Below are 25,791 nucleotides of genomic sequence, written 5' to 3'. Positions count from 1 at the left end.
TTATCTTTTTTCTTTTTCTCTTCTTTTTCTCTTCTTTTTCTCTTCTTTTTCTTTTCTTTTATTTTCTTTTCTTTTCTTAAAGTAGCCTCCATGCCCAACGTGGGGCTTGAACCCAGAACCCTGAGATCAGGAGTCACACTCTCTACTGACAGAGCCAGCCAGGTGCCCCAGAATTCTTTTTTTCTGAGTAGTTCTCAACAGTGAGCTTAAAATATTCAGCAGACCACGTGAACAGATGTGCCATCATCCAGGCTTTGTTGTTTCATTTATAGAGTACAGGCAGAGCAGATTTAGCATAATTCTTGAGGGTTCTAGGATTTTCAGAATGGTAAATGAGCATTGGCTTCAACTGAAAGTCACCAGCTGCATTATCCCCTAACAAGAGAGTTGGCCTGTCCTTTGAAACTTTGAAGCCAGGCACTGACTTCTCCTCTCTAGCTATGAAAGTCCTAGATAGCATCTTCTTCCAACATAAGGCTGTTTCGTCTATATTGAAAACCTATTGTTTAGTGTAGCCACCTTCATTATCTTAGCTGAGTCTTTTGGATAACTTGCTGCAGCTTCTACGTCAGCACTTGCTGCCTCACCTTGCACTTTGATGTTTTGAAGCCAGCTTCTTTCCTTAAACCCCACGAACCCATCTCTGCTAGCTTCAGACTCTTCTTCTGTGGCTTCTCTCAGCCTGCATAGAAATTGAGAGAGTTAGAGTTTTGCTCTAGGTTAGGCTTTGTCTTAAGGGAATGGTGTGGCTGGTTTGATCTTCTGCCCAGACCACTAAAACTTTCCCCGTATCAGGAGTAAGGCTGTTTCACTTATCATTCCTGTGTTCACTGTAGTAGCACTTTTCATTTCCTTCAAGAACGTTTCCTTTGCATTCATAACTTGGCTGTTTGGCGAAGCAAGCTTTCAGCCTGTCTTGCCTTTTGACATGCCTTCTTCATTGAGCTTAATCATTTCTAGCTTTTGATTTAACGTGAGAGGCGAGTGACTCTTCCTCTCACTTGACCACTTACAGTCCATTGTGGGGTGATTAATTGGCCTAATTGCAGTATTGTTGTGTTCCGGGGAATAGGGAGACCTGAGGAGAGGAAGAGAGAAAGAGAAGGAATGGTTGGTGGAGTAGTCAGAACACATATATGCCATCATATGTGGGTGTGGTTTGTGGTACACTGAAACATTTACAATAGTGACATCAAAGATCACTATAACAAATATAATCAAGATGGAAATTTTTTTTTTTTTAACGTTTATTTATTTTTGAGACAGAGAGAGACAGAGCATGGACGGGGGAGGGTCACAGAGAGAGGGAGACACAGAATCTGAAACAGGCTCCAGGCTTTGAGTTGTCAGCACAGAGCCTGATGGCGGGGTTTGAACCCAGGGACTGCGAGATCGTGACCTGAGCTGAAGTCAGACGCTCAACCGACCAAGCCACCCAGGCGCCCTGGAAATTTTTGAAATATTGAGAGAATTGCTGAAATGTGACAGACATGAAGTGTCAATGTTGAAAAAGTGGCACTGGTAAACTAGCTTGACACAGTTGCCACCAACTTTCAGTTTGGTAAAAAAAATAAAATTCAGTATCTGTGAAGTGTAATGAAATGAGGTATACCTATATTTGTTTTGATTGCCATTGTTTCAGCTTTAGGGTGTTTGGTGTTTGGGAGGTAGGGAAAGGGAAGGGTGTGGTGTGCCTGAAGACATGACTGGGCTATACATGTATTTACTCATAATTAGAAGCCAGTGAAGGTTTTAGAGGTCAAAGTGACTTGATCAGACCTGCTTCAGGAACAGGGCTGAAATGTAAGTTGGATTGAAGTCTTGTAGTGGGGAAGCAAGTGTTTGCTTAGCTGTTAGAGTGCCTTGTAGATGTCAGACATGTTTGTTACAAGCCTTCAACATGCATGTCCTAGTTGGAGAAATGAGGGAGGGAAGTAAGGACAAGGCACGGACCAGGCACTAGGGAGTGTTAGGTGGACAAGAAATGCTGTAGCTCTTCAGGAAAGGCCAGATCATCACTGATCTGAGCATTTCTCTCTCTTTCTCTCTCTTTTTTTTTTTTTTTTTTTTTTTTTACATCTTATTTATTTTTGAGAGAGAGACAGAACACAAGCGAGGGAGGGGCAGAGAGAGAGGGAGACACAGAATTCGAAGCAGGCTCCAGGCTCCGAGCCATCAGCACAGAGCCCGATGCGGGGCTTGAACTCACAAACCACGAGATCATGACCTGAGCTGAAGTTGGATGCCCGACCAACCGAGCCACCCAGGCGGCCCTTGAAGGCCTCCTTGAAGAGGTCAGCTGCAAGCCAGGCCTTGAAAAATTGATTCAGATTTGGGAAACATTTTTGGGAGGGGCAAAGCACAAGTCAGGAGAGTATAGGTATTGGTTGAGTGCACGGTCTGGACGGTGGTGGATGTGGGTTGGCCAGTCGTGAGCAGTATGGTGCGAGGGGAAAATTGCAGTGCCCTCACCAAGCCCACCGTCTGCCTCTCAGCCCTGATCTCGCTGCATCGCACTTGTCTTCCTTCTCGGCCACAGTGTCCTAGTCATGCCTATATTCCCAGGCCATAGTATACACAAAGAAAACTTGAACAGCTGCATATTTGCTCTTTATGGAAATGATAGACTGGATATCCTGCTGTCCCCTCAAACTCAGAGTCTAAAATAAAATCTTAATCTTCTCTCTGTCCGTTCCCCCTTTCATTCTGTTTTCAACTAACAGACCTTAAACAGGTCACCCTCCCCTGTGCTCCCACAGCACTGTCGTTTCCCTCTCCATCCCATAATTACTTCTGTGCACCTGTTTGGGATCATCCCGCATGATCTCACCAGCACATCCCTGTCCAGCATGTCACACTCACCTGGCTCTGGGGACCCATGTTCCCTTTCTTTTGCCTTCTCTAGTTGTTTTTTTCCCTTTAGATTCTCGTTCTCTAGCCGCTCTTCCTCTTTCCCGTCCTCTAAATGCTGGAGTGATTCAGAGATGGATCCTGTCTGGAATCCCTAGACCCGTACGTGGCTTTAAACCTTTCTTTGACCAAACCAGATGCCAGCCTGGTACACACACTGCACTCGCTTGTGCACAGACACAACTGAAACAGGAGTTGCACAAAACAGTTCTTCATCATACTTTGGGCCCTGGACTCTGTTATTTTCCATTCTGTTCTATTTCTTTTCTTTTTTCTTTCCTTCCTTTCTTTCTTTTTTCTTTTTTTCTTTTTTTTAAGTGCTGTTCATGACCCACTAAATTGATTTCACAACCTTCAGTTTGAAAAACTGCTCCGGATGATCTCATCTAGTCCTTTGGCTTTAAGTACTGTCTTTCTGCTGATGACCATTTATAGCTCCGTCCTCATCTTTCCCTGACACCAGACATGCCCGATGTCTACCTGACATCTCCACTCGGATGTCCACTAGGAATCACAAAGCTAACCCGTCCAGCAAAGCACTCCTGATCCCCTTCCGCCCATTACGCTCCCCACCGCTTCCCCCTCCGTACACGGTGCTGGGTTCTCAGCGGCTCGGTGGAGGACAGTGCTGGAGTACAGGCTCCAGAGCCCTCTGCTTGGGCTCAGACCCAGGCTTCTGTCTGATAGGCTTGGAGGCCATGGGCAGTTACTGAGCCTCTCACCGCCTCATTGTCTTCGTTTTAATAAAGTGGGCTTGTTGGCTGTACCTTCCTCGTGGGACTCCGGTGAAGATTGACTGAATTTTTACCTGCAAAGGCCGTAGAGCAGTGGCTGGCATGTGGCTGGTGCTCGGCTAGTGTTGGCGGCTGCTGTTTGTCATCATTGTTGTGTCCCTTGCATCCACTTCTGATCCGTTAGCAATTTCCTTTGGCTCCAACATCAAAATATGTCCTTTATTTGACCACACATCACCACCTTCATCAACAGCACATTCGTCTGTGCAGCCAGCATCCCTTCCCCAGATGACTAAAATAGCTTCTTAACTAACTCCCTGCTTCTGCCCTCGCCCCTCCCAGAGTCTGTTTTCCACAGAACAGAATGGCCATTTGAGAATTGAAACCAGAGTATGTCGCTTTCTAGCTCAGACCCCTCCAAAGCCTTCTAATAAAATCCAAAATTCTTTCATAGCTTACAGGGCCCTTTGTCAGGACATCTCAAACTGTAGTGTGCGTGAGCCTCACTGGGGAGCTTGTTCATGCGGATTCTAATTGCTCAGGCCCTCACTGCCCGCAACGCTGCGTCTCCTGCCCGCACGCCCCCTTCTCGGACTGTGCCGCCCTCTGCTCTCTGCGTTTGGCTTTTGCCACATCAGCCACTTGGTTATCCCTGTCCCCAGCTAATTCCTGCCTCTGGCCTTGTGCTCACCTTTCCATGGGCCTCTGCATGGTCTTTTTCCCCCAGCTCGTTCAAGTCTGTGCCCACACTTCCCCTCCTGGAGGAGGCTGGTCCTGGCCATCCTGTTAACATTCTGTCCTTTCCCTTCTGTCCTTCCCTGTCCCCTCAGCCTCCCTTATTTCTTTCCCAGTATCTCTTGCTCCCTATTTGTTTATTGTTTTGTCCCTATTTGAATGCGTGCATTTATTTGTTTATTGTTTTGACCCTATTTGCATGCTGTTTTCATGGAGGGTCAGAACTTTATGAGTCTTTGTTGAAATCTGTATCCCCAGAACTTAGAATTGGTGCCTGGAATGTGGTATTTGCTCAAATGCGTATTGAATGGTGAATATTTGTATGTGTAAATGTTTCCCCCTGTGAGAAAGGGGCTCTTTGAGGGGGCACCTGGATGGCTCAGTCGGTTAGGTGTCCGACTTCGGCTCGGGTCATGACCTCATGGTTTGTGAGTCCGAGCTCCACATCGGGCTCCACACTTGTGGTGCGGAGTCTGCTTGGGATTCTCTCTCTGTCTCTGCCTTTCTCTCTTTCCCTCTCTCTTTGCCTCTTCCCTGTGTGCTCACAGTCCCCCTCTCAAAAATAAATAAACTTTAAAAATAAATAAATAGATAAATAAATGGGTCTCTTTGAGAGGAGGGACCTTCCTTATGGTTTTCTTTGTTTTGAATTTTAGGTGTTTACCTCACTCTGAGTCCTCACTCTGGTCCCCTCCTACCCTTCTTCACCCTCAGAGCTTCAGTAACACATGACTGTGGTCTTTTTTTTTTCTTTTCTTTTTTTAATTAACTTTCTTAGTTAATATTTTGGTATGTGACCTTTCTAGCTATTTTCCGCATTTATTGTTTTGAAATTTATCAGTAACAAAAGAAAAGGTGGAGTGGAGCTTGCTTCTGGTATTGGAGGAACACTTACTTGGCAGAATAATCGTGCAACGTATTGTCCATTTTATTCGGGGCAAACTCCAAGGCCACTTCTTTTTGACAGTTGAGGAAACTGAGGCTTAAAGAAGTGAGTAATTTGCTCAAGATCTCACCAGCAGTGAACTACAAAACCCAACTCAGAGTCTGACGTGGCTGGGTTCAGAGTCCTTGCGTGCCATTTCCACTCTCTGTGCTGCCAGGAGAAGGGAGTGCCTGGAGAATGGACTTTCAAGCTGGTCTTCACAGAAGAGTCGGGTTAATCAGGTAGTAAAAGTGGGTAGGGTGCTGGCATTCTAGTCATGGTAACAGCTTGGGCAAGGACCTGGAGGTCTAGAGCACATGTGGGGAAATGGAGAGAAGGCCATTGTCACTGGGAATAAGAAGTGTGAAGGGAGGTCATGAGAGGTGAAGATGGAAATTCTGTTGGTGTCAGAAACACGGAAGGATCTTGAATTCCATGCTGTGAACTGTCACACATTTTCAAGCTGGTCAGATGGGGAACCACAATTTTGTTTATTTGCAAGATACGTCAAACATACAGAAAAGCACCCAGACTAATGGTGCCTGTGTACCCATCGCCCAGATTTAACATCCTTCTGAGTACTTCTCTACCTCCACTAGACCCAAACCTCCAAATGACATGCCTGTTTCGTGTATATTGTTTCTGAAGTTTATCCATATTGACACACACAGACCTAGGAGCTAACTTGGAAAAATTCCATTGTTAATTCATCTAATATAGTAAAAAAAGAGCTTGGTCCTACCAAATCTCAAGTTACCCCCTCAGGCTTGTTTGACACGTCTCCCTTAGGCTGAAAGCGTGTCTCACCTTTACGGTACAGCAAAGTGTTACAGGTGTGCACCTCGGACTTTGCCTGCCCCTTGGAAAACCAGCCATTTTTCCAAGAAGCCCTGATTCCATTTAGTGAAGGAATGACATTTGGAAATCCAAAACTGAATGTCAGTTTGGTTCCGTAAGATGTATTAGCGTTTTCTTCCAAAAACAACTGTGTGTGTGTGTGTGTGTGTGTGTGTGTGTGTGTGTGTGTGAGAGAGAGAGAGAGAGAGAGAGAGAGATGTTTGGCTTTTTCATTCACCTGGAGGTTGTTTTTATGAATATTACGAGATGAGAGGTCTCACAATTATTTTTCTTCCAGAAAGGTAGCATGTTATCCTAACACCCTTTAATTTAATTATAATTTAGAAAAAGTTATGGTGCACGGCAGGGCAGATGTCTCCTGATTTTTCATAGTTTCCCACATTTTCTTGCCTGGCTTTGCACATTTTCTTTATATGAACTTCAGAATTTATCAAAACCTGTTGGGGGGGGGGTGGTTGCAGTGCAGAGTCAGTGGCACATCCCCTTGCTGAGGAGGTGATGGTGAGGGGGTGAAGGATGAGGCTGCAAAGCTTGGAAGATTGGTTATGTTGAGCAAAAAATGTAAGTTGATTCAGCAGGTATGTAAATGAATCTTGAGGACAGTGGGAGCCAGGTTTCTTACAGTCTGAGGAGAGAGTTACAAACATGGGAAGATGGAAGGTTGGGAAGAACCCTGAGGGTGTTGGATTAGAGTTGGAGGTATCAAGATGAACTTCTTTAACATACAAACTACACATACAGAAGTAGTTCTAGGTGTGGGTGTTCGTGTACGTGCATAATATTTTCCAGCTAGAAACAGTGACATCCCGGTAGCAGTGAACAGTGCTAACACTCAGATCTTTGTTTCTAAGTACTTTTCTCCTCTAAAAGGGATCAGGTGTCCTTGGAGAAATGGCTAGTTCCAGGGCTTGAAGAAGGGAAAACACAAGATGAGCCTGAAACATCTTGTGCCGGGGAATAAGGGAATGCTCAAAAAATGGAATATGTCAAAAAGGAAGTAAGGGCCTGTTTGAGGAGGTTTCCACTGGTCAGATCTGGGACAGTTTGAGCATCAATGAATGAATAAATGGGTGAGGAGGGAAAGGTCTGCCTACTAATGATGAATAGAGAATCACCGTTTGGCAGCCATCATAGAAGTGGTTGATTCATGGGAGTCATCAAAGGGGGATGTTTGACAAAGAACAAGATACTGGCCTAATCTCAGGATTTCTCCCACAATGTGCTTACGGGTCACAAAGAATAAGGTAGTAGCTTTACAGTGGGGAAACCTGGCATAGATGGACTTGACCAGGTGACTGAGGTCAGCTCACCCTGCGTCTCACCTGCCCTGACACACTGGAAAGAGCACAGCACCATGTCTGTGCTGCTGAGAACATGAGAGCTGGGTCTAGACATACAGGTTGAGGTCCATCCCACGGAATGCAAGGGCTTCACTCTGTCAGGGACATGGAAGTCAGGAAAACCCTGAGGAACCCATTCCAGGTCAACAAGACACAGTGAGAAATGACAGCTTGTGTTCCTGGATGGGATCCTGGGCCAGAAAGGAGAAAAATACTGTTTGGGCAGCTTATCAAATTTGAATGGAGTCCGTAGATTGGATTGGTGGTGTAGTATGAATGTTGATTTTCTGATATGGAGGGTTGTGTGCTGGTTACATGGAAGAGTGTCCTTGTTTTTGGAAATATGCATACTATTTAGGGTCGATAGGGCTTCGTATCTTCAACCTGCTTCCAGAGAGGTCAGGAAAAAGCTGGTGTGTGTGTGTGTGTGTGTGTGTGTGTGTGTGTGTGTGTGTGTGTGCAGGCTATATATAGGTAATGAATATGCGTAGATAATAGAGCAAATGATATAAACCATTGTCAGTTGGGGAATCTTGTTGAAGGGAGTATGTGAGCACTGTACTATTCTTGTACATTTCTGTGCATTTGAAATTATTTCAAACTTGTTTTCTAATACACTATTGAGATTTTGACTGGAACTCTTAGTTTTATAAACTAGTCTGGAGACTTGATCTCTTAACCATACTGGGTCTTTTTGTTTAGATACATTGTGTGTTCTTCTGGTTTGTCTATTTTATTGTGTTTTGAGCTCTCCTTTTGGGTCCTTCAGTAAAGTTTGTAATTTCATCACATAGCTTTTACCCACTTCTTTGGATTAGCCCACTGGTATCTTTTTAATTATGTTGCTATTATAAAATGAAACACTTTTTGCCTGTTAAGTATCAATACTAATTGCTTTATGTGATCCTTTTGTATGGGAAGGTTTAGAAATTATGTACTCATATGGGTGTTTTATGGAAACCAATTTGACAATAAATTTCATATATTATAAAAAAAAAAGTAGGTGACTAGGATAATAAAGCATTTTAATAAATCAAAAAAAAAAAAAAGAAATTATGTACTCATATAACCTTTAAATGGGAAAAGAATTTCAGTAACAACTTTAAAAGGCCTCAGGCTCAACAGTTAGGAAAAACCTGCAGGGTACCCTAGCTGGCCCCTCACCCTGTTCCTGCTTCTTTTCTAAGAACTGTTGGCTATCCTGCCCACAGTTGTGGCCATCTAAATTGATCTTGCGATGCCCCTGTGAATATGACAAGTAGCCATCAAACGGGGATGGGATCCAACCTCTTTGGGCCAAGCCAGGAACCAATTTATGGCATTTCTGTGCAGTTCTAGAAGCATGCAGTTGATAGGATGCTACAACCTCATGGCTGTTTGAGATTATGTCTAAAAATAGGCCTGCCCACTGTGGAGTGGAAATCGGCTGTTTTTAGGCCTGATTCTGAAAAGAAAAATAGCTCAGAGCTGGTTATTTTTGCATGTACACTCGCCTGAGCTCCACAGTGTCCAAGGTGCATGTGTGGTATTGGTGCCAGGTTTCCCAGAGCAGAGATTGTGCCTGGCAAATGCCTCTCTCTCTCCAACCTGCTCTGGACTTGTGGGGTCTTCTGTTCCTTCCTTTCTTCCCCATGAGCAGGGAAGTGCTTTGCTGTCAGTAGGAGCAGATAGAGCAAAGATATTTTTGAGATAGTGTGAGGGGTATATTTTTTAAATGAGGTTAATTAAATTTTAAAGTGATTATTTTCTACACAAGCATTAATGTAAATAGAAATTAAAAGGAAGAAAATGCAAACCACAGTTCTGCCACCCTCAACAGTCACAAGGTTTTAATTTTGCCATACTATTCTCTGGCTGTGGGCCAAATGAACATCTAATATCTAGACCACTGTAACCATAGCACAGGTAACGAATTTACGGGCATACCATGTTTTATTGCACTTCATTTTATTGTACTTTGCAGATACTGTGTACTTTTGGAGGGGGGTTGTTAGGGTTTTTTTACAAATTGAAGGTTTGTGGCTATGCTGCATCAAGCAGGCTAATCGGCACCATTTTCCAACAGTTTGCTTCACAGTGTGTTTCTGTGTTACATTTTGGCAGTTCTGTAATATTTCATACGTTTTCATTCTTCTTCTTCTTCTTCTTCTTCTTATTATTATTATTATTATTATTATGTTTGTTATGGTGATCGGTGATCAAGATTATGACTGGCTGAGGGGCGCCTGGGTGGCTCATCAGTTAAACATCTATCTGCCTTTGGCTCAGGTCACGATCTTGTGGTTTGTGAGTTTGAGACCCGCGTCAGGCTGTCTGCTCTCAGTGCAGATCCTGCCTCGGATCCTCTGTCCCCCTTTCTCTGCTCCTCTCCCACTTGGATACTCTCTCTGTCTCTCTCAAAATAAATAAATAAACTTAAAAAAAAAAAAAAAACACCATTATGACTCACTGAAAGTTCAGAAAATGGTTAGCATTTTTTAACGAAGTATTTTTTTTTTTTATGTTTATATTTGAGAGAAAAAAGGAGAGAGTGCAAGCAGGGTAGGGGCAGAGAGAGAGGGGGAGACACAGAATCTGAAACAGGCTCCAGGCTCTGAGCTGTGAGCACAGAGCCCGACATGGGGCTCAAACCTACAAACCATGAGATCATGACCTGAGCCAAAGTTGGATGCTTAACCGACTGAGCCATCCAAGCACCCCAACAATAGAGTATTTTCAAATTAAGGTATGTGCACTGTTTTTTTAGACATAATGCTATTGCATATTTAATAGACTATAGTATAAACGTAACTTTTTTTTGAGTTTATTTATTTTGAGAGAGAGAGGGAATGTGTATGCAGGGGGAAGGGCGGGGGGGGGGGGAGAGAGAGAATCCCAAGCAGACTCTGCGCTTTCAGTGCAGAGCCCCACGCGGGGCTTGATCTCACCAACCGTGAGATCTTGATCTGAGCCAAAATCAAGAGTTGGTTGCTTAACCAACTGAGCCACCCAGGCGCCCCCTAAACATGACTTTTATAGGGGCGCCTGGGTGGCGCAGACGGTTGAGCGTCCGACTTCAGCCAGGTCACGATCTCGCGGTCCGTGAGTTCGAGCCCCGCATCAGGCTCTGGGCAGATGGCTCAGAGCCTGGAGCCTGTTTCCGATTCTGTGTCTCCCTCTCTCTCTGCCCCTCCCCCGTTCATGCTCTGTCTCTCTCTGTCCCAAAAATAAATAAACGTTGAAGAAAAAAAATTTTAAACATGACTTTTATAAAATGCACTGGGTAGAACATTCTTTTGACTTGCTTTATTGGAACCGAACCCTCACTGTCTCTGAGGTACATGCCTGTATTATTCTGCTCTTCGCCGGACTGTGCACATAACGAGCATTACCCGTGCTGCTGGCATCTTTGCAATTACTGTAGTTAGTGTGTCCTGTTTTGTTAAGTGGATTTACCATAATTTGCGTAATAATTTTGAAATGGTAAAGAATTAGGTTCTTATTGGTAGGCCATCTCAGCCAGCCTCAGTGACTGCAGGGTGGGAGCCTGGAACAAAGTTTTCCTCTTCACTCTCCCCCTGCCCTGCCTCTTTTCTTCATATAGATATCGCTAGAGCGAATATGTACTTTGATTTCTGTTTGATTGTTTGTTTTGAGATTTCCCTAAGATAAAAATCTAGTAAATAGAATTACTAGGTCAAAAGTATAAGTATTTTTAATACCAAATTGCTTTTTTTATTTTTTTTTTTCAACGTTTATTTATTTTTGGGACAGAGAGAGACAGAGCATGAACGGGGGAGGGGCAGAGAGAGAGGGAGACACAGAATCGGAAACAGGCTCCAGGCTCTGAGCCATCAGCCCAGAGCCCAACGCGGGGCTCGAACTCACGGACCGTGAGATCATGAGCTGGCTGAAGTCGGACGCTTAACCGACTGCGCCACCCAGGCGCCCCCCAAATTGCTTTTTTTAAAGAGTTGTGGAAACTTATGCTGCTTTTGTTAATTGTTTGTACCAGGTTCACCCCAACCTCACCAGACAGGGTATCATCTCTTAATTTTTTTTTTTTTTTGAAAAATTAATAGCTATAAATTTGTGCCCCTGGATTTTATCATCATTAATTTCATCGTGGTTGAAAGTAGATATTTTTTATAGTTTACATGACTAATTAGAATACAGATTTTTGACCCTCAGAGAGTAAACTTTTTAGGCATTCTGGGTGGGTTTCTTTTCCTCTAGATGACAGACATCTGAGTTGGTTTCTTAAGCTGCTTTCTGGGCTTCTCAGCCAGGGAGCCAGTCAGCAAGCACTGTCAGTACGTTGGCTTATTCTAAAGGCCTAATTGTACTGAGACCTATCAGTCACTGGAAAAATCTAGACTGTACCTCTGCAAATAGGACATAGAATTTGAATTATCAAGTCATTGGGCAGGTCTTTGGGCCTGATTGATCTATTTAGGAAGATCCCTCATTTGCACATGTGTAAAGCAAATAGCATGGATATATCCAGATACAAGCAGAGAACTCAGTTCTAGCAAATTTCAAGATTTCTTAAAAAAAAATTTTTTTTAATGTTTATTTTTTTAGATAGTGTGTGAACGGGGAAGGGGTAGAGAGAGAGAGAGAGAGAAACACACACACACACACACACACACACACACACAGAATCTAAAGCAGGCTTCCGGCTCTGAGCTGTCAGCACAGACCCCCGTGTGGGGCTCCAACTCACAAACCGTGAGATCATGACCTGAGCTGAAGTCGGATGCTCAACTGACTGAGCCACCCAGGGTGCCCTTCAAGATTTCTTTTTAAAATGCTTCCCAGGGGCTCCTGGGTGGCTCAGCTGGTTAAGCATCTGACTCTTGATTTCAGCTCAGGTCACAATCTCACAGTTAGTGAGTTCGAGCCCCACATCAGGCTCTGTGCTGACAGTGAGGAGCCTGTTTGGGATTCTCTCTCCTCTCTCTCTGCCCCTTCCCTGCTGTGCACATGCGCTTTCTCTCTCTCTCTCTCTCTCTCTCTCTCTCTCTCTCTCTCTCTGTCAAGATAAAAATAAACAAATTTTAAAATGCTTCCTGGTTTGTGAGTGTCTTGCTCCTGGTTCAAGGCAGGCTTCTGCCAGAAGTACAGTGGGGTTTGGGGAGTGGCCATTCCGTATCTCACCTCTGTTTACTATGAATGTTTTGCTTGTTGAACTTTTCTGAGCCTCAGTTTACAAAAAGGAGCACTAATACTTCTTAGAGCATGGTGAGGATGAAAATACATTAACATTTACGTAAAACGCCTGGTGCAGTGCAGGACTTGTATTAGACGTGCAGTAAATAGGAGATTGCTACAGGTATTATAAATCTGACATAAAAGTTGGTCAGGACTTTTAAAAACCTGGACTTGGGTGCTCCTTACAGAATTTGTGATGTAATGACAGAAAGATCATGGACTTTGGAACTGAGTTATAGAATATCAGCTCCAACTTATCCTAGAAGGGTGACTTTTGGCAAATTACATAATTTGTTTTTGTTTCCTCATCAGTAAATTGAAATGTATGTAAAGCATACAGTGTATGACACATAGAATAAATGGTAGTTATTACATCAATAGCACGTGCCTTGGATAGTGGTTAAGGGCAAGCGTACTCCACTATGTTTGTTGTTACAAAGCAGAGAAAAGCCAGCAAATTCTCTGTTTTAAGGAAGAATTGTAGAGAGGATCACGTTTCAGGAGTTCTTTAGGTTCTGAGAGCCATGTGACTGACAAAGGAGGAAGGAATTTTTGGACCTAGGGATGCTTCAGAAAAGGAAGAGCACGTGGTGGCCTAGACGGGACTGAGCAGGTTTGTTTGGGTGGAGAGGAGCAGAAAGGCAGTTGGGAAGACATCAGAGGGCTTCAGGGCATGTGGGGAGGAGAACACCGTCAAGACGTTGGTGAGGCAAAGCTGTTCCGGGTGATGGGTGCTGGGAAAGAGAACTTCTTTCTGGAGGTGTTCTTGTCCGTCAAGAAAGGTGAAAGTGCCAGTGACAAGGCTGGAGAGGTAAAGGACAAACACAGGAAGTGGAGAAGTGGCAGGATTAGGTGACATCTTAAATACAAAGGGTTAAAGGAAGAGTTGAGTTTGGGGTTATTCTAAAGCTTCTTGCTTAGGGTAGCTGAGAGCTGATTGTGGTTTTCCCGGAGGATGGGAAGTTGGGTCCAATGAGGAAAGAACGTTTTTGTCATTGAAAATATGAGTTGGTGACGGCCTAAGAATAAATCTATTTTGTCATCTTCAGAGAAATTATTTTAGCCACAAGTGACGCTGCCCAGAGTCTTTACATGCAGAAGTGACTATTCTTCCCCACCCCCCCGCCACTGGAGGCCTTGTCTTCTACCCCCACATGGTCATCAGAACTGTGGCGGTGCGGTTGATAAATGCTGCAAACGCCTTCCTACCCCATCCCTGGCAGTCAGAGCCCAGCACCTGCTTGCCACTCTGTTTTTGGTATTCCGTCCAATTTTGAACCCTGGACATATCTTATTTGTAGCTTGGCTGTGCATTTTCTCTGACATTTCTAGGTGTTTTGTTGAGAGGAGATTTCTTAGTTCCTCTGGTATGCCATATTGCATGAAATAGAAGTCTCTCACTCCCCAAGTGATAATAATCTACTCTGAAATCCTAGGAATAAGAGAAGAACTATATTAGTCAGGGTCCTGCAGGAAACAGATGGCATACTCAAACTGGGTAATTTGAGGAGCATTTAATTGTATCATTCAGGAGAGGGGAAGCTTTTCTGTTCCAGGTATGAAGAGTGTGTGTGTGTGTGTGTGTGTGTGTGTGTGTTTAATTTTTATTTATTTTTGAGGGACAGAGACAGAGTGTGAATGGGGGAGGGGCAGAGAGAGAGAGGGAGACACAGATCCGAAGCAGGCTCCAGACTCTGAGCTGGGTTGGCACAGACCCCCACGTGGGGCTCGAACTCACAAACCATGAGACTGTGACCTGAAACTGCCTGAGCCACCCAGGTGCTCCTGAAGAGTTTTGACAGAAGAATTAAGGTTTATCCTACTGCCGGCAGAACAGCTGGGGTTGAGAAGGTCAGAGATGCTGCTCCTGCCCATCTAGGGCCGAGGTACCTCAGTGAGTGGTTCTCATGAGCTCACAGGGAAGCCACTATGCACCTGTGTCTGTTGTCACCACTTCCTCTGGGGTAGCGGTCTCTGCTTTCTCTTCTGTCTTCCAAATCTGTCTTGTGCTTCTCTTTGCGACCATGCTGGAAAGGGGGTTATGGAAAGTAGCTCCCAGCTTCTGATCTACAGAGGAGGGCTTAGGGAGAGTCATCATGACACGGAATTGACCACAGTGCAGGATTGGGACTGTTCACAGTGAGTGAGCAGGGTTGGGGACACCAGTGGAGAAAGTGGAGTCTCTGGGCCGGCAATAGCAGGAGTTGTTACTCTCCCAGGCCTGAAAGGCAAGAAGAGGAAGCAGTTCCTGAGGCCTGGAGAAAGTGGCTGCTCAGGTTGCCCAAATGGAGCGTGGCCATTGGCGCACCGTCTCAGCCAGCCTCAGTGACTGCAGGGTGAGAACCCAGAGAACAAATCCCCCCTCCTCACTCTCTTCCTGCCTCGTCCCAGCCAGACTGGGCCAGAAGCCACAGGGGGCACCGGAACCTCTTAGGGTCCCTACTCTGCCTCCTCTCCGGGCCTGGAGTAGGGGGGAGATGGGTGAGGAGGGAGGCTGCAGGGCAAACAGAATGGTCCGCCAGGCAGGGGCCATAACTAGAAGCATAGGTGGTGATTTTGTCCTGAGAACTGAGGCAGTTTTTCAAGGCAAGGGAGGAGAAGGGGCAGAAACACAGTGGTTAAGCCAGAACTGAAAAAGGAAGCAGGTGCCTGGAGAGACCTCCGAGGAGATGGTGTTGAAGGCAGTTTGGAGGCTTTTGTGGGGAAGACTGGATTGGGGAGTGGGGTGATGCACGTGCAAGGAAAGGAGGACAAAACAAGCCACGGCTCTTTTCTGTGAGGTGGCAATTCGTGGCCCTGCGACAGGCTGGAGGGCCGGCCACAGGCAGAAGCGGTGCTTGCGGTGGAGGTCGGCATGCAGGCTCTGGGCTGTGAACGTGAGGGCACTGAGTTTGGGACCTCACTAGTGCCACTCCACGGCCTGCTGAACCCATTCAGAAAGCTAGAAAATAGGAGAAAACCAGAAAAGGGGAAGTCAGGGAAAGGGAGAGTTGGGGAGGGAGGTGCATTGGCAAACCTCTTTTCAGAGCGCGTCTACAAATTCCTCATGGGTGACTGGCTTCCTTTGGAGTGTCAGTTTTTCTCTAACCACATCTGTATTCACTCAAACAAGGAAATTCAGGCATTTGTCAGTATTAATCATGATGTTCAAAACTGTATTTGCATTTTTAAAATGATAGGATGGTGTCTTTCAGATACCATCTGAAAGATCTCTATTAGCAGCTTATTTTATAAGGCTGATACTAAAGTTACAAATATTCTGGCTGACATTTTTTTTTTAAGTTTATTTATTTTGAGAGAGAGAAAGAACAAGCGGGGGAGGAGCAGAGAGAGAGGGAGAGAGACAGAATCCCAAGCAGGCTCTACACTGTCAGTTCAGAGCCCAACGTGGGGCTTGAACTCACAAACCGTGGGATCATGACCTGAGCCGCAATCAAGAGTCAGCCGTTTAACTGACTGAGCCACCCAGGAGTCCCTCTGGCTGATGTTTTTAGTTGCTGGTATATTTGGTTTTCTTCTTGTTTTACTTGGAACTCCCAAAACAGAGGAACTTGCGTTCACTTTCTTATGGACTGGATACTTCATATATATTAAGAATGTTTAGCTTGACTGGTACGCTGCAGGAGGTATTTGGCTGGGAATTTTTTTTTTTTTTTCGTCTGGTTCATAAACCAGAACTACAACGATAGGGAGGAGGAGGGCATCCCACAGGACAGGGAAGCTCCAGGGAAGGGCTGAGAAAGACCTCTGAGGAATTGTACCCAAATCTCTTTCCCTCTGGAGATAGGGTTTTCTCAGGGACCCACCGGCCTGCGGTGGGCGGGATTGGCCAGCGTTAAGCTGGTCTTCAGCTCTTAGGAGCTCCTGCTAAGGAAAACTTTGGAGCAAGTGACATTTAGATTTACATGTAGATTTTCAGAAGCCTGATTTTATTTACAGAAGGATTGATTAAACCGCATGTAAAATATTTATTTGTGGAGAGAGTATCTCTTGAGAGAACTTTTCATTAACCTACCAGATTTAGTCTTTTTGTTCAGTGGAACCCATCTCGGCCACCTTCGATCGTTTGGAGAAGGCCACTGGCATTGAGAGCCAGGGTAGAGGCACAATCACAAACAGGAGAAATACCTGTGTGGACAGAATGTTTTCAGTGGTGCTGGAAATAATGGGGGAAGTCCTTGTGAGAGGGAGGCAGAGAAGGGACACACTGGAATGTGTGATCTCTGACAGGACAGATGGCACCTGTCACTGGCTGCATCACGGATCCTCGGGGTAGTGTAATATTAGGAACGTGGCCCGAGGGGGCCTGCTGCTCAGGAGCCTTGTGAGCTCTGTGCTTTGGTGTCCTCATCTGTAAAATGAGGGTGTCCGTGCTGTGAGGGTTAGTGACGGTGCATGTGAGGGGCTGGTACTGTAGCGAACACTACAGTAAGCTATTGTCTGTTGCCCAGCAGCAGATTCACAGGAACACAGAAAAGAGCAGTCTGTTGCAGGAGTTTGAAGATGATGAGAAGCGGTTTCCTTTAGATTCTGAGATTATTTGTACTTGAATGTTTAAAGATGACTTTGGGTCATGTGATTATATAATCAAGCTTAATATCAAAGTAGTAGACACTCGTCTAGCTATTTTAGACTTAAGATATTTCGGGAAGAAGTGGGCCAGCTTTCTGAGTTTGGAGTTACTGACCATCTTCAGCTCTGACCCACGTTTACTCTCCAAAGCCTCCTCACGGCTCTCTTGTGGACTCAAGTTGGGTGTTCCCCCCTTGGGACTGGGCCTGGAGGGTTTTGCAGGATTGCAGGGTGTTCGGCACCCTCCAGCTCTGCTTTTAGATTGATCACGTTCTATTTTCTCATCCTGCCACTCTCTCATCTCCCTGCCACGCTACCACCTCTGAGTAGGTACGTTCTAGCCTAGTTCTCTAAAGCCTGGTTCTTCTACCGTTTACTGGTTCACGGAACGCCTGCCGTGTGCTCTTTAATGACATGAAGATTACAGCAAGGGACAAGTCTGCCCTTTAGGAAGTTTACATTCTAGTGGTGGGGGGAGATGACTAGTACCCAAGTAGCTTATCTGTGTCTGCTGGGAAATAAGTGCTGGGGAGGGAGATTGGGAAAGCCCAGCCTCGGCTGTGGAGTTAGCTGTCCTTAATAGGATGGCCAGGGAAGGCCTTACCGGTCAGTTGGCCTTTGCCCGAGACTGGAAGGAAGTTAAGAGGGGCAAGCCATGCGTCTACAGGGGGAGCGCATCGCAGGCAGAGCAAAATTCCTCTGTAGAAATGCCTTTGATGGTCCCCAAAGCAGGATACCACAGGACCAGAGCAGAGAGTGGCAGGGGAGGAGGTCAGAGAGTTAATGGGGTGGAGACAGGGACCCCCCCCCCCAGAGCAGCTTCACTTGAATGAGATGGCGAGTCGAGCCCCCCCCCCCCACCCCCCCGTAGGGCTTGGAGATGCGAACTCCAGCTTAACTTTGAAAAGGATTGCTGACTTACCTGCTAGCAGCATTATTGTCAGCTCCCTGAGCAGGAACTAAGAAGAAGAAACTAGCTTAATAAGCCATTGTAAGAAAACTTTGCCCTCACTTACCCTAACTTAGATGTGTTTCACAACTTTTTTTAATTAAAAAAAAATGTTTATTTCTGAGAGAGAGAGACAGACAGAACAAGATCAGGGAAGGGGTAGAGAGGGAGACACTGAATCTGAAGCAGCCTCCAGGCTCCGAGCTGTCAGCACAGAGCCCGACGCGGGGCTCAGACCCACAAATGACCTGAGCCAGTCGGACGCTTAACTGACTGAGCCACCCAGGTGCCCCTCACAACTTCTTTAAGTAACTGATTTTAAAGAGTTTTGGAGCTCTTTGACCTTGTTTTACTCAGCTAACCCTGAGAAGTAGACAGGCCCAGGCAAAAGGCAAAAAAATAAGATCGTCTCTTGATTGACTAAGAAGAGTAGTACATTACATGCTAATTACATCAGCAAAGGTAATGCAAGCTGTTGACCCAATCGGATGACTTTGAGAAGAGTCTAGGTCCTAGCTGATGAATTTTTATTTTCCTCTATATTTTGTACTGTCTTCCAAAGTGACTGTTTCAATTTCCTACTTCACAGTAATGGCCAGTTATAACTCTGTGAATACTAGATTGGCAAATAAAAATCTGTGTGGGTGTTAGAGGTGCTGGAACTTCTTGCAGACCTACAAAAAGAATCTGGAAGAAAAGTCACTGCTGCTTTGGCTTATGCTGCCTAGTCCTTTGTCCCTGGGAGTTAAGGACAGATGGCTGAAAGGAGGAGTGCCTTGCACACAATTGCTTGTCAAGAAAGAGGTTAAGCCCTAAGTTTGTGAGGAATGACTGCAGCAATCAGGGGATCCATACACTGATCAGAGTTGAGTGTCCTGGGGTCACCAGTCAGTAATTACAGGAAACCTGCAATAGCATGCATTTGGACGTGAGACTGAGTTCTGTTGCTCAAAGTTGGGGAGGGTGGGACAACCAGTGGAGTGACTGCCTCATCATTATTTGAGACTCAGTTCAGCGATCAGACAAATAATAACGAAAGCAAATAAATGAAAGTGTTTTTTTTCCTCATACTCCCCCACTGTAACTGGAAGACTTACTTAAAAATTGCTGTTTTTTTTTTGTTTTGTTTTTTTTTTTTTATTAATAGTAATAGCACAGCCCCATATTTTAGCCCGATAGAATGTTGGGGGCTCATTTATTTAATTATGAGGTTTTTTTCTGTATTAAATTTGTATTTACCCAGAATGTTTCTTTTCATGCTGCCACAGGCTTCTGCCTCACTCCTGAGGCCATTTCCCCACTTATTTGCAGTTTCAGAAAGCGATAGGATAAGAAATCAAAGGAGATGAGATTCAGCCCAGTCCCCTTCATCTGGGCGTCTGAATGGTTGTATCCCCTCCATCATCTAGACTTGATTTTCTTTGTACGGAGGAGATGCGTGTCTGATATTTTCCTGTCTCCTCTTCCATTTCCAGGAGGGCTGTTGGCCCGCTGCCGTGCTGCTGAACAGTATGCAGTCCTTCCGGGAGCAAAGCAGTTACCACGGAGACCAACAGAGCTACCCGCAGGAGGTACACGGCTCATCCCGGATAGAAGAGTTCAGCCCTCGTCAGGCCCAGATGTTCCAGAATTTTGGGGGTGCAGGTGGCGGCAGTGGTGGCAGCGGCGGCGGCGGCGGTGGGCGACGAGGAACGGCGGCTGCGGCAGCGATGGCTAGCGAAACCTCTGGCCACCAGGGCTACCAGGGTTTCAGGAAGGAGGCTGGAGACTTTTACTACATGGCGGGCAGCAAAGACCCCGTGACGACGGGAACCCCACAGCCGCCTCAGCGAAGGCCTTCGGGGCCTGTGCAGAGCTACGGACCCCCCCAGGGGAGCAGCTTTGGCAATCAGTATGGGAGCGAGGGTCACGTGGGCCAGTTTCAAGCACAGCACTCTGCCCTTGGTGGTGTGTCTCATTATCAGCAGGATTACACGGGGCCCTTCTCCCCAGGGAGCGCTCAGTACCAGCAGCAGGCCTCCAGCCAGCAGCAGCAGCAGCAGCAGCAGCAGCAGGTACAGCAGTTGAGACAACAGCTTTACCAGTCCCATCAGCCTCTGCCGCAAGCCACTGGCCAGCCAGCGTCTGGTTCGTCCCACCTGCAGCCGATGCAGCGGCCCTCAGCTCTGCCGTCCTCTGCTGCCGGGTACCAGCTCCGAGTGGGTCAGTTCGGCCAACACTACCAGTCTTCTGCCGCCTCCTCCTCCTCCTCCTTCCCTTCGCCACAGCGTTTCAGCCAGTCGGGACAGAGCTACGACGGCGGTTACAGCGTGAACGCTGGATCCCAGTATGAAGGACACGGCGTGGGTTCTAATGCACAGGCCTATGGGACACAATCAAATTACAGCTATCAGCCTCAATCTATGAAGAATTTTGAACAGGCAAAGATTCCACCAGGGACGCAGCAGCCGCAGCAGCAGCCGCAGCAGCAGGCGCAGCAGGCGCAGCAGCACCCCCCTCAGCATGTGATGCAGTACACCAACGCTGCCACCAAGCTGCCCCTGCAGGGCCAGGTGGGCCAGTACAGCCAGCCCGAGGTTCCTGTGAGGTCCCCCATGCAGTTCCACCAGAACTTCAGCCCCATCTCGAACCCCTCCCCCGCGGCCTCGGTGGTTCAGTCTCCGAGCTGTAGCTCCACCCCGTCTCCTCTGATGCAGAGTGGGGAGAGCCTCCAGTGCGGGCAAGGCAGTGTGCCCATGGGTTCCAGAAACAGAATTTTACAGTTAATGCCCCAGCTCAGCCCGACCCCCTCAATGATGCCCAGCCCTAATTCTCATGCTGCAGGCTTCAAAGGGTTTGGACTAGAAGGAGTGCCAGAAAAGCGACTGACAGATCCTGGGCTGAGTAGTTTGAGCGCCCTGAGTACTCAAGTGGCCAATCTTCCTAATACCGTTCAGCACATGCTACTTTCTGATGCCCTGACACCTCAGAAGAAGACCTCCAAGAGGCCCTCCTCGTCTTCTAAGAAAGCAGACAGCTGCACAAACTCCGAAGGCTCCTCACAGCCTGAAGAACAACTGAAGTCCCCCATGGCAGAGTCGCTGGACGGAGGCTGCTCCAGCAGCTCTGAGGATCAAGGCGAGCGTGTGAGGCAGTTAAGCGGCCAGAGCACCAGCTCCGACACCACCTACAAGGGCGGAGCCTCCGAGAAAGCTGGCTCCTCCCCGGCGCAAGGCACTCAGAACGAAGCCCCCAGACTCAATGCCAGTCCTGCAGCCGGAGAAGAGGCTGCCTCGCCAGGCGCTAAGGACACACCGTTGTCATCCGAGGGCAACCCAAAAGTCAATGAGAAGACGGTTGGGGTGATTGTCTCCCGGGAAGCTATGACAAGTCGGGTAGAAAAGGCTGGTGGGCAAGATAAAAGCTCCCAAGAGGATGATCCTGTAGTCACTCAGAGGCCACCCAGCACTGGTGGGGCAAAGGAGACCAGTCACCCATCAGTTCCACAGCCAGAGCCCCCAGGGGGCGGGAGCAAAGGAAACAAGAATGGAGATAATAACTCGAACCACAATGGAGAGGGAAATGGCCAGAGCGGGCACTCCACGGTGGGCCCTGGTTTTATAGGCAGAAGTGAGCCCAGCAAATCTCCTGGAAGCCTGCGCTACAGTTACAAAGATAGTTTCGGGTCGGCCGTGCCAAGAAACGTCAGTAGCTTTCCTCAGTATCCTACGGGACAAGATAAGGGTGATTTCACCGGCCACGGGGAGCGAAAGGGTAGAAATGAGAAGTTCCCTAGCCTCCTGCAGGAAGTGCTTCAGGGCTACCACCACCACCCTGACAGGAGATATTCTAGGAGCACTCAGGAGCATCAGGGCATGGCTGGTGGCCTGGAAGGAGCCACGAGGCCTAACGTCTTGGTCAGTCAAACCAATGAATTGGCTAGCAGGGGCCTTTTGAACAAAAGCATTGGGTCCCTACTAGAAAACCCGCACTGGGGCCCCTGGGAGAGGAAGTCAAGCGGCACGGCTCCTGAGATGAAACAGATCAATTTGGCTGACTATCCGATTCCCAGAAAGTTTGAAATAGAGCCCCAGTCATCGGCTCATGAGCCCGGGGGTTCCCTCTCTGAAAGAAGATCAGTGATCTGTGATATTTCTCCACTAAGACAGATTGTCAGGGACCCGGGGGCTCACTCACTGGGACACATGGGTGCTGACGCCAGACTTGCAAGGAGTGAACGGCTCAATCCAAGTTTAAGTCAGTCGGTCATTCTTCCGGGTGGGTTGGTATCCATGGAAACAAAGCTGAAATCCCAGAGCGGGCAGATAAAAGAAGAAGACTTTGAACCACCCAAATCTCAAGCTAGTTTCAACAACAAGAAATCCGGAGACCACTGCCATCCTGCTAGCATCAAGCACGAGTCTTACCGCGGCAATGCCAGCCCTGGAGCAGCCCACGATTCCATCTCAGACTATGGCCCACAGGACAGCAGACCCGCGCCAATGCGGCGGGTCCCTGGCAGAGTCGGTGGTCGGGAGGGCATGAGGGGTCGGTCCCCTTCGCAATATCATGACTTCTCAGAAAAACTGAAGATGTCTCCTGGGAGGAGCAGAGGCCCAGGGGGAGACCCTCATCACATGAACCCACACATGACCTTCTCGGAGAGGGCCAACCGGACTTCTTTACACGCTCCCTTCTCTCCCAACTCAGAAAGCCTGGCCTCCGCTTACCACACAAATACGCGGGCTCATGCTTATGGGGACCCCAACGCAGGCTTGAATTCTCAGCTCCATTATAAGAGACAGATGTACCAACAGCAACAAGAGGAATACAAAGACTGGAGCAGCAGCTCTGCTCAGGGAGTAATCTCTGCGGCACAGCACAGGCAGGAGGGACCACGGAAGAGCCCGAGGCAGCAGCAGTTTCTCGACAGGGTGCGGAGCCCCCTGAAAAACGACAAAGACGGTATGATGTATGGCCCACCAATGGGGACTTACCACGACCCCAGCGCTCAGGAAGGCGGGCGCTGCCTCATGTCTAGTGACGGTCTGTCTAACAAAGGCATTGAATTGAAGCATGGCTCCCAGAAGCTACAACAAGAATCTTGTTGGGATCTTTCCCGACAGACTTCTCCAGCCAAAAGCAGCGGCCCTCCGGGAATGTCCAATCAGAAAAGGTACGGACCCCCCCATGAGGCCGATGGGCACGGGCTCGCCGAGACCGCACAGTCATCCAAACCTGGCAATGTTATGCTCAGGCTTCCAGGCCAAGAGGATCATTCTTCTCAAAACCCCTTAATCATGCGGAGGCGGGTGCGTTCCTTTATCTCTCCCATCCCCAGCAAGAGGCAGTCACAAGATGTGAAAAACAGTAACACCGAAGATAAAGGGCGCCTCCTTCACCCACCAAAAGAAGGCGCCGATCGAGCATTCAATTCCTATGCGCATCTTTCTCACAGTCAGGATGTCAAGTCTGTCCCTAAGAGAGAATCCTCCAAGGACCTTCCGAGTCCAGATAGTAGGAACTGCCCTGCCGTCACCCTCACGAGCCCTGCTAAGACCAAAATACTGCCCCCTCGGAAAGGACGGGGGTTGAAACTGGAGGCTATAGTTCAGAAGATCACGTCCCCGAATATTAGGAGGAGTGCATCCTCGAACAGCGCGGAGGCCGGGGGAGACACGGTTACTCTCGATGACATACTGTCTTTGAAGAGTGGCCCTCCCGAAGGTGGGAGTGTGGCTGTTCCGGACGCCGAGATGGAGAAGAGAAAAGGTGAGCTGGTATCTGACCTAGTCTGTCCCACAAGCCAGGACTTGAACGTAGAAAAGCCCCTGGCGAGGTCTTCCGAGGAGTGGCGTGGCAGTGGGGACGACAAAGTGAAGACCGAAACGCACCCAGACACGATCACCGCTGGAAAGGAACCCCCTGGCACCATGACGTCCACCACCTCACAGAAGCCTGGGAGTAACCAGGGGAGACCAGACGGTTCCCTTGGTGGGACTGCGCCTTTAATCTTTTCTGACGCAAAGAATGTACCTCCAGCGGGCGTGTCGGCCCCTGAGGCAAACCCCAAGGCTGAAGACAAGGAGAGCGATACAGTGACGATTTCCCCCAAACAAGAGGGTTTCCCCCCGAAGGGGTACTTCCCGTCAGGAAAGAAGAAGGGGAGACCCATCGGTAGTGTGAACAAGCAGAAGAAACAGCAGCCACCACCTCCACCCCCTCAGCCCCCTCAGATACCAGAAGCTTCTGCAGATGGAGAGCCAAAGCCAAAAAAGCAGAGGCAAAGGCGGGAGAGAAGGAAGCCTGGGGCCCAGCCAAGGAAGCGGAAAACCAAACAGGCGGTTCCCATCGTGGAACCCCAAGAACCTGAGATCAAACTAAAGTATGCCACCCAGCCACTGGATAAAACCGACGCCAAGAACAAGTCTTTTTTCCCTTACATCCATGTAGTAAATAAGTGTGAACTTGGAGCCGTGTGTACAATCATCAATGCTGAAGAAGAAGAACAGACCAAATTGGTGAGGGGTCGGAAGGGTCAGAGGTCTCTGACCCCGCCGCCCAGCAGCACTGAAAGCAAGGTGCTCCCGGCTTCGTCCTTCATGCTGCAGGGCCCCGTCGTGACAGAGTCTTCTGTTATGGGGCACCTGGTTTGCTGTCTGTGTGGCAAGTGGGCCAGTTACCGGAACATGGGCGACCTCTTTGGACCCTTTTATCCCCAAGATTATGCAGCCACTCTCCCGAAGAATCCACCGCCCAAGAGGGCCACGGAAATGCAGAGCAAGGTTAAGGTACGGCACAAAAGCGCGTCCAACGGCTCCAAGACGGACACTGAGGAGGAGGAAGAGCAGCAGCAGAAGGAGCAGAGGAGCCTGGCCGCCCACCCCAGGTTTAAGCGGCGACACCGCTCGGAAGACTGTGGCGGGGGCCCTCGGTCCCTGTCCAGGGGTCTCCCTTGTAAGAAAGCAACCACCGAGGGTGGCGGCGAAAAGACCGTTTTGGACTCAAAGCCCTCCGTGCCCACCACTTCCGAAGGTGGCCCCGAGCTGGAGTTACAAATCCCTGAACTACCTCTTGACAGCAATGAATTTTGGGTCCATGAGGGTTGTATTCTCTGGGCCAACGGAATCTACCTGGTGTGCGGCAGGCTCTATGGCCTGCAGGAGGCGCTGGAAATAGCCAGAGAGATGGTGAGTGCAAAGCCCCTTCCCAGCTTGCTCTTTCTGTCCCTTCTGCGCGGTTCCTTCCGCCTTCCTCTGTTCCAGCCCTGTTGTTCTGTATCGCATGGTAATTCCTCCAGGTTAAAGCCCCTAGGCTCAAACGATGGACAGAAAATGAAGTCATTTGGAAGATTTGTTTAACGTCTGTTTTATCGGTAAGAAGGGTCCCTGGGTTACAAAGTCACGTCGGTGTGGCACCGCTTACCAGAACACACCCCTCCTCGAACCCGACCGCCCACTCCTCTGCCAGTTTCCTGTTTCTAAACAATAAGCTTTTACCGCTATCTGTGTTATTCACGGATCCTTTTCCCCCGTTTTTCAACATCTGACTCTGTAACGCTTATGAAGTATACCACGGTTATATTTCCTTTCTTCT

At 47.8% G+C, this 25,791-nt stretch overlaps 1 protein-coding gene across 6 annotated transcripts in view; it reads left to right on the top strand.

Annotated features, from left to right (window-relative positions):
* The window catches only part of TCF20 (transcription factor 20), a 111,284-nt gene that overhangs the window by 36,620 nt on the left and 48,873 nt on the right, over positions 1-25,791 (top strand). For all 6 annotated transcript variants that reach the window (XR_006709193.1, XM_045465253.1, XM_045465249.1 and 3 more), the window contains exon 2: positions 19,692-25,385. Coding sequence is in view for 5 of the 6 variants with exons in the window: in XM_045465253.1 (XP_045321209.1) it covers positions 19,692-25,385 (5,694 nt within the window). In the remaining variant the exon portion in view is untranslated. The remainder of the gene's footprint in view (positions 1-19,691; positions 25,386-25,791) is intronic.

This window comes from Leopardus geoffroyi, chromosome B4 (assembly GCF_018350155.1).
Source record: "Leopardus geoffroyi isolate Oge1 chromosome B4, O.geoffroyi_Oge1_pat1.0, whole genome shotgun sequence".
NCBI classification, from domain to species: Eukaryota; Metazoa; Chordata; class Mammalia; order Carnivora; family Felidae; genus Leopardus; species Leopardus geoffroyi.
This window is presented reverse-complemented; position numbering and strand designations above follow the sequence as displayed.